The 18,163-nt window shown below is 35.7% G+C and overlaps 1 protein-coding gene across 2 annotated transcripts in view; it reads left to right on the top strand.

Annotated features, from left to right (window-relative positions):
- The window catches only part of LOC123871009 (unconventional myosin-XVIIIa), a 208,656-nt gene that overhangs the window by 6,429 nt on the left and 184,064 nt on the right, over positions 1–18,163 (top strand). For both annotated transcript variants that reach the window (XM_045914527.1, XM_045914526.1), the window contains exon 2: positions 13,033–13,216. In XM_045914527.1, coding sequence (XP_045770483.1) covers positions 13,049–13,216 — 168 coding nt within the window. In that variant the 5' untranslated portion in view covers positions 13,033–13,048. The remainder of the gene's footprint in view (positions 1–13,032; positions 13,217–18,163) is intronic.

The raw sequence follows: 18,163 nt of genomic DNA, 5'->3' as shown, positions 1-18,163 counted from the left end.
GTTCTTGTTCTAAATATATAAGGAGTATCTAATGCTTGTTTATTGTGCTGTGCATGTACTAACTAATAAATGTTTAGTACAAATTTAATTTGCGAACTTGGTCATATTTTTGTGGATACTTAGGTAATTACCTAAATATTTATCAAGTTAAAACTCAATTGAAATCCGGAACGCGCGAAATTCAAATTTTATTTGGTTTTTTTGCAATTTGTAAACTAAAATGACAAAGTAGGTTTATGGCACTCTAATTGTGCCAATGGCAGTATCATCCTCCCAGGTTTATATAAAAATCTTTAAATGAAACTGGACTTGGGTCCAGTTTAAGAAATTAGCTAATTGTAGAAATTTAACTAATTTGTAAGTTATAGTCGATACTAGAGCTGATAGTAAGTAAAATCTCTACTATTTCATCTATATGTCGCAGGGAAAAACCTAAAGTCAAATCCCTTAGTACCTACATGTACAGATAACAGAACTTAGTTTTAGTTACCGACTTAGTTTTACTTAGTTATTGAAGCCTTTGCAGTACACTTGTATTCTTGACATGCTGCACCCGTAAAGTTAATTTTAGTAAGTTACAAAAAAAAAATATCCGTACGTGATTTCCATACCCAACCGTAAAGTGAAGATCAAAATTGTCCCGCAGTAATGACGATGACTGGTAAAAATATGACATTTTATTTAAGTACATCGTTATTATAGCGTATCTGAGTCACGACATCTAATTTGTGAACGGGAGCAAGTTTTACGATCACACATTGTGCCGTGGTCACAACTCACAAGACATTGACCTTCTAGACTTCAAATAGCCTACTTTCGCAATGTGAAGATTACGTTTGTGGAACTCGACCGAATTTAGTTCGACTAACTTGTTATTTGTTTTTATGTTTTTAACCCCTGTCCCAAAAAGAGGGGTATTATAAGTTTGACGTGTGTATCTGTCTGTGGCATCGTAGCTCCTAAAAATCTTATACTCAAATTGTGGTAGGTATAAAGTTCTTAAGTAGAGCAGGAACAGCTCAACTTATTGTGAGAATGCCGGAACGGAACTGGGGAAAATCGCGAATTATTACACGACGCGAAGTTGAAATTGTATAACATGGCAGAATAAAAAGAGGTTTTGTAAACCCACAAACCTAGATTAAAAGTGCATTTTAATCATAGCGTACCACTAACGCAATGCACAAATTTTCTCTCTTCCGCAGCCGGTACATTGACCCGTCGCGGTCCGGATGCGCAGATATCTAACGGGGCTGTTGGATGGCCACGAACATCCTCGACGAAACTATTTATTCTTCTACTAGCCGATGCCTGCGACTTCGCCCGCGTGGATTTAGGTTTTTCGAAATCCCGTGGGAACTCTTTGATTTCCCGGGATAAAACACACACACATACACACAACTTTCGCCTTTGATGTTAGTGTGACTAGTTAGCTACCCATTACTACCCATATTATAAATGCGATAGTTGAGTGTTGGTTTGTCCAACGTCGCAACGGTGCAACGAATTGACGTGATTTTTGCATGTCCCTCTAAGTAATGGTAAAAGAAATTTTGAAATCGGTCCAGTAGTTTTTGAGCCTATTCAATACAAACATACAAAAATACAAAGGTTTCCTCTTTATAATATTAGTATAGATTTCGAGGCGATCATGAGTATTTTCAAGCTTGATAATACATACCAATGTACTTGAGACAAGTTTTTTGAAACGAATAAATCTGTTGGCGTCTTCAGATTATTGTATGGGTATTGTTCTTAAAGACGGGATACATAAAACTGCCGAAATAATTTTAAACATAAATTCTACATAGGCCAGCAGATGAAAAACGATAATGAGGTTTTTAGACAAAATCCAATATTCAGTGTCAGCTAATGCCCATGAAACTGTTGACTCTAAAACGATGATTGCTTAAGAGGGGTCTCTCCGTCACTCGCTTCATACAAACGTAGTTCCAATTTCATTTGAATATTAAGCAACCAAAGTCCATGAAATTTTGCAGACATATTCTAGAAACTAATATCTATGTCTGTGGTTTTCCAGATTTCTGTTAATATATTCGGTTTCAAAGTTACGCGGTCTTAAAAATTCACATACAAATCTTTGAGTCCCTGTAATTTTAAAACTACATATTTTTAGAAAAATCTAAAACACCACAAACACATATTAGTTTCTAAAATATGTCTGCAAAATTTCATGGACTTTGGTTGCTTAATATTCAAATGAAATTGGAACTACGATTGTATGGAGCAAGTGACGGAGTGAGCCCTGTTAAGACGTGAAAGGCGGACAAATAAATTTTACAATGTCGCGATATTTAGAGACAAACCATAGGACACAGCGAACAATTCGCGCAGCTCATGATTTATGCGAAACAGCAAAACGTCATGTGGATGATTAACAGTCTTATTGTTTTGTGAAAGAATGGGAAGTGATTTTCATAATCTTTCCGTTAGTTTTATAGTCGTACATACAATTATGAAATGAGGCTTTAGAATGGAACAATTAAATAAGTAAGTCATTTGGACTAACGAATGGGCGAGAAGAATGTTTCTTCTGCTATAAGTTGTACAAAATCGGTCAAGTATGAGTTGGACTCACACACGAAGGGTTCCGTACCATCGTATAAGAACACAAAACAGTATAATATTATGTTCGCTCCAGCAGATATCAACACTGCAAGTTAATGACTGACGGCGCTATCTATGATGTGATTTAGTAAAAATATTATTTGGTCGTTAACATTTTTTTGTGATGGTATCACAAATTCACAGTTTTTGTATTTTTTCCTTTACTTGTGCTTATAGCATTGACATAGAGGAAATTTGACATCGCTACTACCTGCGAATTTCATGATTCTATGTCAACGGGAATTAACCTTACTAGCAGTGCCCGGGACTTCGTTCGCGTGGAATGGCTCTCAGCGCGCTTTATATGTATAGCCACGGACGCTCAGGCGCGAGGCGTGTAGTACGTACTCTGTACGTTAAAAATGTTCGCCGTGATTCTTTAAATTGACATAACTTTTTTATTTTTGAACCGATTGACATGAAATAAACACTAAATGTTAAGTGAAGCTTACTACAATATATTAGTGAAAACCGTATCTAAATCGAATTAGCCGTTTCTGATATTAGCGTGCACAAACACACAGACAAACAGACAGACAAAAAAAAATTAATTACAATTTCGGGTTCGGCATCGATATAATAACAACCCCTGCTACTTTTTTTTTATATATGTATTTCCATTGTACAGACACCACTTTTCTACAATTTTATTATATGTATAGATAGATAGGTTTTGACTCCCCCGAATTGACAGACAAAATAGACAGACAACGAAATGATCCTATAAGGGCTCCTTCTTTCGTTTTGAGGTACGGAACCCTAAAAAATAACTCGTCTTTAAGGTCCTTTAGTTTATCTTGTTTAAGCTCTCGAATGCGCAAAACGATGAGCGTTCAACAAGAGAGGCTCTTGATTTAAACGAAAGTGTTATCAAAAGCCATTCAACGTCGGGTTTGAGCAATTTGGCATTCATATCTGTGGGTAAGAGCACTGGACCGTTTTTTTTGCTATCGACTATAGTTTTCTTAGCAAAATTGGAATTTGTTAACTTTTTAACGAGGATAAGGACGGATTTTACCGTTGACGGTAGCTTGATGAATTACTGTGATGATACAGTTTTAAAATCTAAACTCTAACCCTATCCCTTTAGAGTCTAAAGGTATAGGATCGATTGCATTGCTTCCTGGTACAAGAAAGATAATAAATTGTGTTTTTAACCCCCGACTCAAAAAGAGGAGTGTTATAAGTTTGACGTGTGTATCTGTGTATCTGTGTGTCTGTGTATCTGTGTATCTGTGTATCTGTCTGTGGCATCGTAGCGCCTAAACGAATGAACCGATTTTAATTTAGTTTTTTTTGTTTGAAAGGTGGCTTGATTGAGAGTGTTCTTAGCTATAATCTAAAAAAATTGGTTCAGCCGTTTAAGAGTTATCAGCTCTTTTCTAGTTTTCTTGTAGAAAATAAGGTTAGATAACCGTTAGGTTCATAATATTATGTCAATAGACAAATGTCAAGCTGTCAAGATGGACGTTGCCTAAATACATAATTATTTATTTGAAAATGATGTTTTGGAAAACTCAAATACTTTGGATCGTCGGGGGTGTTATAAATTTTTAATTTACACTTGTAGGTAATAATATATCTCATGCAGAGAAAAAGTAGAGTTTGTTTTGACGATAAAAATAATATTATAGTTTTTTTTAAGTCTAAAAAAATAATTAACTGTTTTTCCTGGCAGAACTTACTTAATACACATAATGGATATTCCTGTCTATATTGTAACAGTTTATGGTATAAGACGCAAGCGCAGGATTAGTGCGGAAGTTCAAAACGTTACGGAAGTAGCCACCACACTGTTTGACTTTGAATGTAAACTTCCTGCAATGATAGCCGTGACACAGCTTTGATTCAGTGATCTTTCTTTGATCGTCACAAAAGGAGGCGACGTCTTTATATTGCACCCTAATGTAGATGTAGCTTTACGAGTAACTATGATGACAACAGCTTAATGAGTGCATTGAAATATTTTAAAGGGATTTAGGGACTCTTCAAAATTCTTTCACATTAAAAAACATTATTAAGCTCTGAATTTCTTTACCAAAAGAAATTCGGAGCGGCTATAAATTCTGTGTTCTATGGTACATGTCAAATTTACCTTAGTTTTGGGCTTGCTCATTGCGAAAACACGGTCAACCGCGAGTCGGGCAATAAGGGTTCCGTACCATGGTACAAGAAGTAACACAATTGTTTTTTAATTTTTTTTTTTATGGTGTACCTACCTAATCATAAAATTATAAATTGAAGGTTTCAGATTTTTCCCTGTACTTGTGCTATAAGGCATTGCTAACTGGCAAATCTCATGATTCTAGGTCAAAGGGAAATACGGTACCCTATAGGTCTTCTGAGGGTCCCTTTTTTCTCTGAAGGCACGGAACCCTAAAAATTAAGGTACCTTTCGTATATCACTACGCCCTTTAACTATTCATGAACTGTGAAGTGAATAAGTTGAACTGCTATGGTTGTTTTAATGGCGAAACAATATGGCGAAAACGCAATCGAAAAGTTTGATTGTTTCGACACGATACTTTCAGCTTGCATTACTTGCGTGTGTTAAGAACCAATTACGTTGCTCTCATTATTCTGTAGTAGGGCAATAGTGGCTGAAAGCTGCGACTCTATTGCGTAATCAGGTGATTGAACTCAGCAGCGCGGGCGTATTCATAGTAGGTATCTACTGTTCGCGTGCGAATCGAATTGTTCCTCTATTCCTATTGCCTACGCGTTTATTTTCACGTCTTTTGTATAACAACTAACAAGAGCATTTAGATGCGATGAACTGTCTATTTTCCCTTTACTTGTGCTATAAAGCCTACTTACCTGCCAAATTTCATGATTCTAGGTCAACGGGAAGTATACCCTATAGGTTTTCTTGACAGACACGACAGACAGATGGACAGACAGACAGACAACAAAGTGGTCCTGTAAAATGTAAGTGTTACTTTTTCCTTTTGAGGAACGGAACCCTAAAACAATTAAGTATGGTCGGCGGTGGTGCCGTTACCAAAAATAATTGTAAACTCCACCCCAGTGATGTCTTTCAGTTGTGTCGTTGATATGACATGAACATTAGCACATAGGGAGGAAAAACTTTAAAACTAGTGGCGAATGAGACTTTATTTATTCCGAAAATTGGCGTATTGTTCTAAACTAGGTTTATAGTATACCGTGGGATTTGTTTCACGTTAAACTATATTTTGAAAGAGAAATAATTTCACTAATGCGGTTTCATTTACTCCTTCGAAGATAACCAAAAGCATCTTACCCATATATCTACTTACCTACTTCTTTAATCTTTTATAACGAGATCCAATTTGCCATTACTTAATAAAATACAAGTAGACAGTTATACAGTTATACAGACAAGAATAGTTCTATATTTTCGATGCGCAAACTTTTGACACTCGTTACCAAAACGTAGATATTTTTGTAGAAACTGAACTGGAGACAGCGAGTCTACCAAGATTCTGCGATTACTACATATCGATTTTCAATAGATACCTACACAACGTAACACTTGGGTAACGAGTAAGTAAGTATGTATTTAAATTTAGCTATCGATTTTCATTATATTGTAGGTACATATATTGTATCATATTATAGGTGACTTGACGTTTGAATCACAGGGCAATCAAGGATAAATTATTCCTTGACCATCTTAGCTTATCTTATCTGAATACTGATACAGCTTTAGGTAGTTCATAGTTGAATCTATGAATAAAGAAAGTAGTTACAGAAAATCTAAGTGCGTCATCAAAAGCTATCCCGTAGAAAATAACAGTACCTACCATTTGAAGCAAACTGCTTGCGTTGAGGATGATAAACTGTGAGTCTATACAAAACATAAACTCAACAAAGAGTGTTCGCTGTAACAATAGCTTGGAATGCGGTGCGACGACATGAGCTGTCTTAATTACTGCCTTTATGGGTTATGCTATACATGATACATCTATTGTAAGCTGTTCGCTTACAACATCGACTTCAGTGGAGATGAAAAAGTTAGTGATGAATCATCTGTTCGAAAGAAAACTACAGACGGTATGATGTAGGGTTATGTTATCACACAGAATAGTTAAAGAACCAGAAAATAGAAAATTAAATTACCTTATCTTTCCTTCGTGTGAAATCGACATTTCAGCCTTCAGTAAAAAACAAGTAGGTAGTACTCACTAAGTGTGAAACATATTGAGTACGTGTCGCTGTGAAGGGGCTGTCGCTACGGGCTGTGAAGACCTGAAATCTGGATCTGGATAGTTCTTTGAATAAAGTCAGATAATACCTACCTATATTAACAGCCATCATCCCTACGGTCGTCATAGTGACGGACCGACGACGGTTATGTCAGTGACTTTGTTTTTTCGGCGGATCTCCTCATTTCCTCAGGGAAACTATTTACATAGTCCTTTCATAGCTCGCTAATAGACTACAGGCCCATGTTCAAAAATGGATGGGTCATATGAACCACCAGGTGACGTATACAGGACGATATAAGAGCATAAAATAATAAGATTCAGCACTATGCCGTCACTTGTAAGCTGTCCAACAGAGTGCTGGTGAGAATTCAAAAGTGCAGGTAGAGTGAGTACATTTTGGTCATATATTTTTGTACGGCATTTTTACCATCGATAGATCCATGAAAAATAATAAGAAAGCGCGCAGTGCCGTAAAAAAATGGTGCGCCACAAAGTCAGTAAATTTTTTGATTTTCTGACAATTTCCAGGATAAATTTGGTCATTTAATTCTGTACGGCATTAGTTTCATACTGTTTCAATACAGCCTCTAATCCATTATTCCGCAACGCCGTACAAAAATCATGCGACAAGGGGAAAAAATTGAGGGTAGCAACCCCCTCTCTTTCCGTGGTCCGGGGGGTGATTTGAAAAAGTACGGCTTTGGTTCCAAAATATTATCTAGCACTCAAAAGTACTATTAAAAATAATGCCGTCAAAAAATTAGTGTTCATTTGAATGTGTATCAATTATTATCTTAATTTCATGGTATACTTGATTTTTAAAGCTGTAAAATCATTTGACTCTGTACGGCAACTTTTTTTTTAACATGATAGTGTAAAATACTATTGTTATATAGTATTGCCGTTCAAAAGAAACTGTTCTAAAAAAATATATAGAGAAATACAAAAACTGAAATTTTTCAAATTATTGCAAAAGTTTAAATATTCATAGATTAATAAAATATAGCAATTATCTACGCTTTTCCCTTGTTTTAAATAGTATTAAGATAAATAAATTAGGAAAAAATTATGCCGTACATTTTAATACAGACCATATCTTTTAGGCTGATGAAAATGACGCTACCATTTTAAGGGTGTAGTACTTTATGGCCATCTGATACTGTACGGCATTAACATATTTTTGAAGAGAACAATTGATAATATGATAAAATCACTATGCCGTCTAACTGAAGTGAACGGGTGTGTATATAATATCCACATCCCCTACAAACCTTTGGACCAACGAAAATGTACGGCATGTAAAAAAATATTATCTATGCATAAAACACTTTTAAAATAAATTAATTTTATGTTGTTTCAAATCATCCCCCGGACCACGTAAAGAGAGGGGGTTGCTACCCTCAATTTTTTCCCCTTGTCGCATGATTTTTGTACGGCGTTGCGGAATAATGGATTAGAGGCTGTATTGAAACAGTATGAAACTAATGCCGTACAGAATTAAATGACCAAATTTATCCTGGAAATTGTCAGAAAATCAAAAAATTTACTGACTTTGTGGCGCACCATTTTTTTACGGCACTGCGCGCTTTCTTATTATTTTTCATGGATCTATCGATGGTAAAAATGCCGTACAAAAATATATGACCAAAATGTACTCACTCTATCTGCACTTTTGAATTCTCACCAGCACTCTGTTGGACAGCTTACAAGTGACGGCATAGAGCTGAATCTTATTATTTTATGCTCTTATATCGTCCTGTATACGTCACCTGGTGGTTCATATGACCCATCCATTTTTGAACATGGGCCTGTAGTCTATAAGCGACCTGCTCCAAGTTTTTAAAAGGGTTTCATAAGTAATTCATTTCTTTAATAAATAAATTTTCTGTGCTTAATTACTCGTTTTTCATTGATCAAGTACCTACTTACTTCTAGGAAATCTCTTCATCAAGAACAATAAATTCGTAATTACTTGTCATTGTTGATCATTTTGAATACCACATAGGTACGAGGCCTGTGTAGGGTGAACAAAAGCAGCATTTCATTTGAGGGTCATATGAATCACGTTTTTCTCTATGGCTTGTGGTTGTACAAGGCTGTGTACTGTTAATAGTATTTTGATTACCGTAACTTTTACTAACTCCGTTTGGAAATAAATCTATTTTTCCTTTTCTTTCTTTCTTCATAATCATATCAACTGATTGAGGTCTACTGCTGGGCATAGGCTCTTGTAGAGACTTTGACATGCCACGGTCTTTCGCCGCCTGAATCCTGTGGTCCTGTAAAACAAGTAGAAAAGCTAACATATCATTTACTGTAAAAATAAATGTAACATGTGCGTTTATGTTAATAAAATAAACAAAAACCGCCGGTCGGTTGTTTTGTAATTAACCATCCGTTTGTATATCATGAATGTAATGAACAGATCATCTGCATCATTGCGAGTGATCGCACAGATCACACATAATCTTGTGTTTGTAATTTGTATTGGACTATGTTTATAGAAGTGCACGTGATTACAGTTACTGGATATTGCACTGGGGTGTTACTAAAAAGAACATTACGCAAGATGTAATTAGGTACCTACAAGTAGTTAACTAGTATCTCAGAACAAGTGTAAATTAAAAATTTATAACACCCCCGACAACTGAAGGTTACAGTAACTAGAAAAGAGCTGATAACTTTAAAACGGCTGAACCGATTTTCTTGGATTATAGCTAAGAACACTCTCGATAAAGCCACCTTTCAAACAAAAAAAAAACTAAATTAAAATCGGTTTATTAGTTTAGGAGCTACGATGCCACAGACAGATACACAGATACTCAGATAAGTACACAAATACACACGTCAAACTTGTAACACCCCTGTTTTTGAGTCGGGGGGTTAAAAATAGAGAAAAGGCAGCTTACTTAAATATTTATTTGAAGTACTTAAGTAAACTTGCAATAAAAAATGATTCCAAATAGTTAAGTCGTTCATATTTCAATTAAAGTAAAGGTTGTTAGAAAGTTCTTAGTTTAATAAACCCTGATTTGTTTACCTAGTTTGCTTTGATTGACGGTCAAAGATTAACCGTAAACACAACACCGCCGCCTGTCATGCAACTAGACCTTAAATATGTAAGAAAAATATAAATACTTACCCATTTTAAATATTCAAGTACATATTTATATAGAAATCATAAGTAAGCTTGACCTATTCTTTCGAGTGGCTCATAACAGGATCTTGAATCCGATCTTTAGGTCACAAACTCTAGTGAGTCATGCATAATTTCTTGTTTTGTTTTCATTCTTGTATGTTTCTTGTTCATATCATGGGAATCTCGTCCCATTTTTAACCCCCGACCCAAAAAGAGGGGTGTTATAAGTTGTGTATCTGTGTATCTGTCTGTGGCATCGTAGCTCCTAAACTAATGAACTGATTTTAATTTTGTTTTTTTTTTTTTTGTTTGAAAGGTGGCTTGATTGAGAATGATCTTAGCTATAATTCAAGAAAATCGGTTCAGCCATTTGAAAGTTATCAGCTCTTTTCTAGTTACTGTAACCTTCACTTGTCGGGGGTGTTATAAATTTTTAATTTACACTTGTCTCGTAAGCTGACGTAGGGTCTTCTTTATTATTTTCATCATCTGTTCTTATAATATATTCAAGAAGAATACAAGTGTGTATGATTACAGAAACCACACATAAACATTGGTCATGCAAAAACAACTATGGTGTTAATATAAGCAAGCAATTATAACATTTGCCATAACTAGTTCACACAAGTAGTTAGAATAGAAGTTATACACAAAGTATTACGAGCTATATCTATGAGTATATAAGGCTCATTAGAAGCAAGGTCCTCAAGCCTCATCATATGCGTAAGGCGTCGTCGAGTCTGGAACGCGTGCTATCCAGGTCGATGCCCAGTGACCGTGATATCTACTATTATCATACAGAACACGTTTATGTACATATGAAAGTATTTATCGTTGTACCTTTTAAGGGCATTAATTACGCTGTTAAAACTCTGTACAGCTTTGATCTATTTATGTTGAATACAAGGTGGGTATGTTTTTGTTATTACACAACGTTCTGTAGACATCAAAGAATCGAGAAATTCATCTCTTTCATGACTTGCCGCCCGCCCCGACTAACAGCGAAGGATAAAAAATTCAAATAGGTGCAGTGGTTCCAGGGATTATTTGAACCAATCAATTTATTGCAAATAACACTCTCCACAAACTCACAAAATTCGCACTTTTACTAAATTGCAGTGAACTTGCCTTTAGAGGTAGATGAAAACAAAGAAAAGTGTTTTCTTGAAGGACCTCTAAATAAATGATGAAGATACAATTTATGGTTATGTATTCTATTTTATTACTTTTCGGACAAATTTTTGAAGATCAAAGACTACTATAAATACTTGATACTATGCAATGTATGAAGAAATCATGTTTCGGATATTAAAACAAATAATTAATATGAATATTAATATTAAAACAATTAATATGAATATTACCTACACAATATACTCGTAATAAAATCTTATCTCTACATAGAGAGCTACAAAAACATGACCAAAGCCCAAAACTAAAGAGGAAACAACAATGCATGAGCTGTCTTTTGTACACTGGAAGTACCAGGAGTCCATAGCTCTTCAACCAATTCATCTAAGGAAAGCGTGCACTTATGCGTCAGTGTAAAGGCTTTCCAAATAGGACGCATATGACGTCGGAAAATAATCAAGGAGACTGGCGCGTCCGATTCTGGTTACTCAAGCTTTCGTGATACTTTCTATATTGGCTTGCAACTTTATATGACCAGTGTTAAATCATATGGACCTGTGTATGGACATTGGAATACAATATACGAGTATTTGTGATTTGCATGCACGTCGCACTCGCTTAATTCAAAGCACAGTATAGAATGTGACGACAGTTATTTCAGATGGAATCGAGTGTCGTTTCCAAGTAATAACGGTCTATCTATTGTGACAGTTTTTCGTGGTTTAAAAACTTGTTTGTGGTAAAAGAACTATTAGTTTCTTAAAAAGTTATTTCAAGGAGATCGCTATCTATTTTGAGACCATAATAAAATAATGCGGGTTCGCGAAATAACACTTATATTTTATACTAAAGTTACACAAATTAAGATCAAAGGACTCGAAAAATACTGACTCAGTTATATAGTGACGGGGGCTATTGATATCACAAACATAATGAACATATTATTAAGTATTAACTTATTTTCAATTTTAGCAGAGACTTATGTTTTTAACCCCCGACCCAAAAAGAGGTGTCTTATAAGTTTGACGTATGTATCTGTCTGTGGCATCGTAGCTCCTAAACTAATGAACCGATTTTAATTTAGTTTTATTTTTGTTTGAAAGGTGGCTTGATCGAGAGTGTTCTTAGCTATAATCTAAGAAAATCGGTCGAGCCGTTTGAAAGTTATCAGCTCTTTTCTAGTTATTACTGTAACCTTCACTTGTCGGGGGTGTTATAAATTTTTAATTTACACTTGTATTTTTTAATGTCAGTTGTTCCACGTTATAGTTGATAAGCTTTCACTTTCCATAATTCAATAGTCTCTTCTTTTAAGTAGATAAATGACTTGTAGAGATCATTGGCAAGAATGCGCTTGGTTGAGAGATTCTGTGACTGGATGATCCTTCTAAGCCAAGAGTCAGCGGCTGCACATTTGCAAACAAGATTAATCACGCATATTCTAAATACATGGCTGCCTTGAACTTTTTGATACAGGTTTATATGGCCTTCGAGTCGTTGTCCCGTCTGGTGCATCTAACGCTCATAGAAACACTCATAAAGGTAGGTGCGGTTATGTCGTCATCGTCTTGCAACTATTTCTCAATTTGTCATATTCTGTAATGTACCGATCAGTCAGATGGTAATTAGAATCGACATAATCTTTGTCCATTTCCAATCAAATTCGTCCTGTTTAGTCTCTACGTGAAAGAGTAACAAACACCCATACATGCATCCATACATACAAACTTTCGCTTTTTTAATATTATTAGGATTTGTAATGAATAATTGCTGTGTCCTCCCAAACCACACACGAGGGGAGTAGGGACACCGGTCCCAACGTGTAGAGATTATTGATAGATTTAATTTAAGAAAATAGTCAGTCAGTTAGTCTAGTTGTAAAGTTACAATACGACCGCACTATGCTTATAAGTCCCTTAACTAAGAAAGTATTTATTGTTGCAGTTCCGTTCCTACCGCCATGTTCAACTTTATGAAAAAATCCAATGTCCTAACTGGTGACTCCGGTGGTTATGAAGAACGAGATGGAGAAAAGGAGAGGCGGAAAAAGGAGAAGAAGGAAAGAAAGGAGCGGGAGAAACGGGAGCGGATAGCTGCCGGACTGGAGGAACCCCTAAGACTGGAAGAGGTATCATATTATCTTAAAGTTAACCTCTATCATTGAAACTTTATTACTTTGCCACTCTGTCTCACTCATTAATTACTCTGACTCTACTGAGGTTTCTCGTTTTAAACCTACTGGTCCATATTTTTATCAGTCATCTTCCAGTGATCTTCATCTGGTTGACTTTTAATCAACCTTGCAACGAAAACACGTATATTAATTTTAATGAAGAAACATACATATACCTAGTTAGTTCACGCACAACAGACGGAAACGTTTAAGTGCGGAAACCAGCCCAGAGAAAAGAAGATACCTAGTTAGTTATCTCTTACTTTAATTGTCAGACTACTATCTGTACTGCAATATGTAGTGTGAACTTCAAACTCAGTAGGTATTTCTTGTGTACGTTTAATTTGCCATTGACTTTGTTGGTAACGAAGCCTTTCTTAATACACGCATTCTTTATTACATACGGATTAGCAATACGGAAACCATAGAACGGCTGTTCTTCAATTTAATCACTAGTACGAATTCGCACAAATCGATTTCTGTCAAAAAATCTTGGGTATTTCGAACAATTTTCTTTCTTTGTGCAAAATATACTAAAAATGTTTCCACCGATAACTATACTTGATTGTGATTAATTGTGAATGATCAGTCACACGCAGCGGTGATATTGTCTGCCTTCTAAAAAGTTGTTTTGGTTGAGTCAACTCGGAAATAAATAACTGTTTCAATATTAGCTTAAGAGAAGATTCTCTAGCGCTCTCTCCAGAGCTATTCATACAAACGTAGTTTGCCTAATTCAAAATTTATCTGGTGGGCAGCCGGAGGTCTAGTAGTCCGGAGCCTAAAAAAGTTAATCCGCGTTGTACGCAGATATTGTATTTTCCGGCTCATTTATGGAACCAAAAAACATTAAAAAAATTCTTATGATCCTAACTGTTTTGTCGTCTGTTAATCATGACTTTGTCTTTGTAATATAAAAAAAATTGGTTGTCTGTAAAGTCGGTTTACTGACGATAGTTGAACGTGACAACAAAGGCCGATTGTGCTTCCTTGTCGCTCGTTCCGCGCTCTCGCTTGCACTTCAAGCCTTACATAGAACGCCTCAGAGCGAGGTAACGCGTGCGTGCAGCCGGCTCTATCGAATTATAAGACGTTGTCACGTCAAAAATTACCCCCTAAAACGCGCAGACACACTTCACGAGAGTAAGGGAACTTCTAACAAAACGTCGAGGCGTCGACGTCACTGGCAGGCGTTGAATGCTAGTACATTGATGCAGGTAGCCCAGAAGGAGCCCTATTTTCCTTTGGTTTTACGTCACCATAGCCTAATATTTGACATATCGTCGATTCATGATCAAACTGAGAGTTCCCTCACTCTACTTCACTCTGGCGCAGATCAATAAACTTCTCATTTGTCAAAATCGCCCCAGACTTCCGATGGGGGAACATAATACATATTCATGTGTCTTTATACTATACTCATATATTGCACGAACATATCAATGTACAATCAACACTTTTTAAAGATCTTGATAATTTATATTTTTGTTATTAACAGTAAAAACGTCATAGTGAGTTTATAAAGGAGGTTAGGCGTCTTTTCCACTACCAGATCTCTGAAAATTAGGTTTCATCGTTACTTTTCTTTCGTCACTAGCTACAACATCGTAAATAAAACCGGCCAAGTGCGAGTCAGACTCGCGCACTGAGGGTTCCGTACTCGGGTATTTTTTCCAACATTTGGGACGATAAATCAAAAACCATTATGCATAAAAATAAATAAAAATCTGCTTTAGAATGCACAGGTAAAAGTTTTGTGGATCAAACAGTCTAGTCGTACGGCTATTCCAAGTCTGTGGTCAAAGGGGTCAATTTCTTTTTAACTTAGACTTGCGCTTGACTGCAATCACACCAAATAGCAGGAGATGATGCGACCTAAGGTGGAGCACGCCTGCCTAGAAGGTTATTCACTCTTCCTTTAGGTACCAATATTATAGATAGCAGGACAAACGGAAGGACATATTCTAGCAGTGCTTGAAACGAGAAAGCGAAGGGCTCCATACGAGTCCGTAGAGTTTCTACTATGTAGGGATGCAGAGTTGCAGACCTTTGCGATGTCTCGCGGTCCGATATAATGTGTGATGTATGAGCAAAGTATGTTCCGAATTTTTCAAACAAACAATCTCTGATAATAATAAATGCGGCTGTGATAATAATTATGCGGCTGGCCTAAATCTTAGTTTGGAATAAGAATGAGGCCATTGACCGTAAAAACTATAAACATTATAAGTAGGTACCTAGCTGTTAAATCAACATTCCGCGTGATGATAATCTCATGACCAATGTCCAACAAATAGGTAGGTATGATAAGTTTTTTTAATAAGCAATTCATATAGGTATCAGCTTTGTATGATTTAAATAATAGATCGTCGATTTACTAGTTTGAAAAGGATTAGGTATGAATTATACAATCCACACTTCATACTAATATTACAAATGCGAAAGTATTCGCTGTCTGTTATATCTGTCTGTCTGCTAGCTTTTCACGGCCCAACAGTTTAACCGATTTTGATACAATTTGGTATACATCCTGGGGAAAGACATAAGCTACTTTTTATCCCGGAAAGTCAAAGAGTTCCCACGGGATTCTTAAAGGCCCATCCGTTTAACAGATTTAAGTATATGAAATTTGGTACACAGGCAGCTGTCGCCCCGGAAATTGACATAGGCAGCTTTTTATCCCGGAAAATCCAAGAGTTCCCACGGGATTAAAAAAACTTAAATCCACGCGGACGAAGTCCTGAGACATCATCTAGTACAATAATAAAATTGTGTCATAAGCTCGCGTGCAAAAATATAACAGGTATTATCAAGATTTTGTCAATTTTACAGTTATCAAATAAAGTTAGCAGTGATTACGTGAAACTAGTTTTCAAATTATTCTTCAAGGTGTTCCACTGTGGTTTTACGTTAAAACGATAACTGTTTTAGTATCAATTCAACTGCCAATATCTCAAACGAGTCAAGGTTTTATAGAAATAAATTGATATTTAAGATATTGTATACGACGTCTAAAGATCGAACTAAATATCACTTTGTAATTGTAATCTTTAATGTGTCTGTGACTCTACAAAATACATTTTTTCAATCAATATTATTCTGATGGCCATCATGCCAATATTTCAATATAGATTTCAATTTTTGTTGCAAATGTAATTGCTTGATGCCGTTTCATAAAACTTTTTAAATCTTGGAGGTTGGAATGCACTACTAGCACCTTGATTGTATAATACATACCTAACGTTAAAACCCTGCGTTAAATTACAGGATATAAGCTTAATAAATTGATAATTCACTTCCTTGTTTACATTAGGAATTACTGAGTTATGGAATGTCTGAACAATTAAGGAACCTTCAATTCAAAATGAATAAGTATCTACTAGAAAAGCGGGTTAGATCCAAGATAAATGTAGGATTGTTTTAAAAGTGGAGGTGCAATACGCGTAATAGTTATGTGCATTAATACTGCAATAATTGAGTATGACACATTGAACACACATCCTTGCTTATCTTCGCTCGTCAAACATGTACTATCACTTAAACGATGTATTATCACTTCTGTTATCTCAACTCAACTAGAGATTCGAGGTAATTATCACTAAGCTTATTCATACTTATTAATTACTAGCGGCCCGCCCCGGCTTCGCACGGGTGCAAGTCAAAGTTATAATTTATCGTAAAACTAATGGAAAAGTGGTTATAATGGCTAAAATGTAAATGTTTGGTTTATACTATCGCGGACTTTTTTGTAGGCATTATTGAGTTCTACAACTTTTCTATAGAAGTCAACCATACATCTCTAACCATTTAGGCAGCGTTCGCGAAAATCGTTAACGTACGGCAGTTTTTTACTCCACAATTTTCACTACCACGAAAAATCCTATCTATTTTCCGGGATAAAATATAGCCTATACGGATTCGGAAGAATCCCTCTAAGTAATGGTGAAAGAAATTTTGAAATCGGTCCAGTAGTTTTTGAGCCTATTCAATACAAACATACAAAAATACAAAAATACAAACGTTTCCTCTTTATAATATTAGTATAGATGTCTTTGGCTATACCATTCAGTGGCTATAACCAATGTAGTGTAAGTTGTAACCCACTAGATAATAGAGAGGTCATATAGACTAATTTTTTTTTGGGGTGCAACTCGTTTTTGCTTGCAACTTGAATCTTGATGTCCCATCTAAGTCACTAATTTTGATATTTTCATATAACACGATTTTGGTTTGAAATGGCCATGGCTAATTGGCTCTACTTCCTTGTGATGTGGTCATAATATTAATCAGATATAGCTTGTTACGTAAAACCCCAATCCAGAACATTTGCCAACCCACGAATAGTGCAACGTGTAACCATTTCAAAAACTGTGTATTTTAGTTGCTAATTTACTATTATGTAGATTACTATTTAATCATTCAATGTAAACTAAAAGCAAAATGAGGATCAATGGTTATTTTCATGATACAATGTTGCAATAGGTGATAGGTCATGAGGTCGAGAATACCATCGTGCGACATTCAAATGTTACTTCGCCTAAGTTACTTCGCCTAAACTACTCGATTGTCTTAACTTAAGCAATTCAGGAATCTTACTATTCCTCATACTTTTACACCGGTTCTATTTTAAAATTCAAATGCGTTTTAACTTGAATATAACTTTCTAAGATATTGAAAATGCTTGATATTGATATTGAAATATCTGGTTCTGTGATAATAACCGTGGAGAAAGATATGAAATAGCATATGAAGGAGGTAAACAAATTAAATATTTTGCAAGTGAGTAAGGTAATGACCAGCTATGACCTATGACTGATGTAGAAGAAGCAACAGACTGACTGCCATATTAAAGTACAACAGGTCAAACCAATGATGGGTCTAGAATTTTAGGTTTCTATCCGT

This window comes from Maniola jurtina, chromosome 13, assembly GCF_905333055.1.
Source record: "Maniola jurtina chromosome 13, ilManJurt1.1, whole genome shotgun sequence".
NCBI classification, from domain to species: Eukaryota; Metazoa; Arthropoda; class Insecta; order Lepidoptera; family Nymphalidae; genus Maniola; species Maniola jurtina.
The sequence above is the reverse complement of the archived record's forward strand: the minus strand, read 5'-3'. Positions and strand labels throughout refer to the sequence as shown.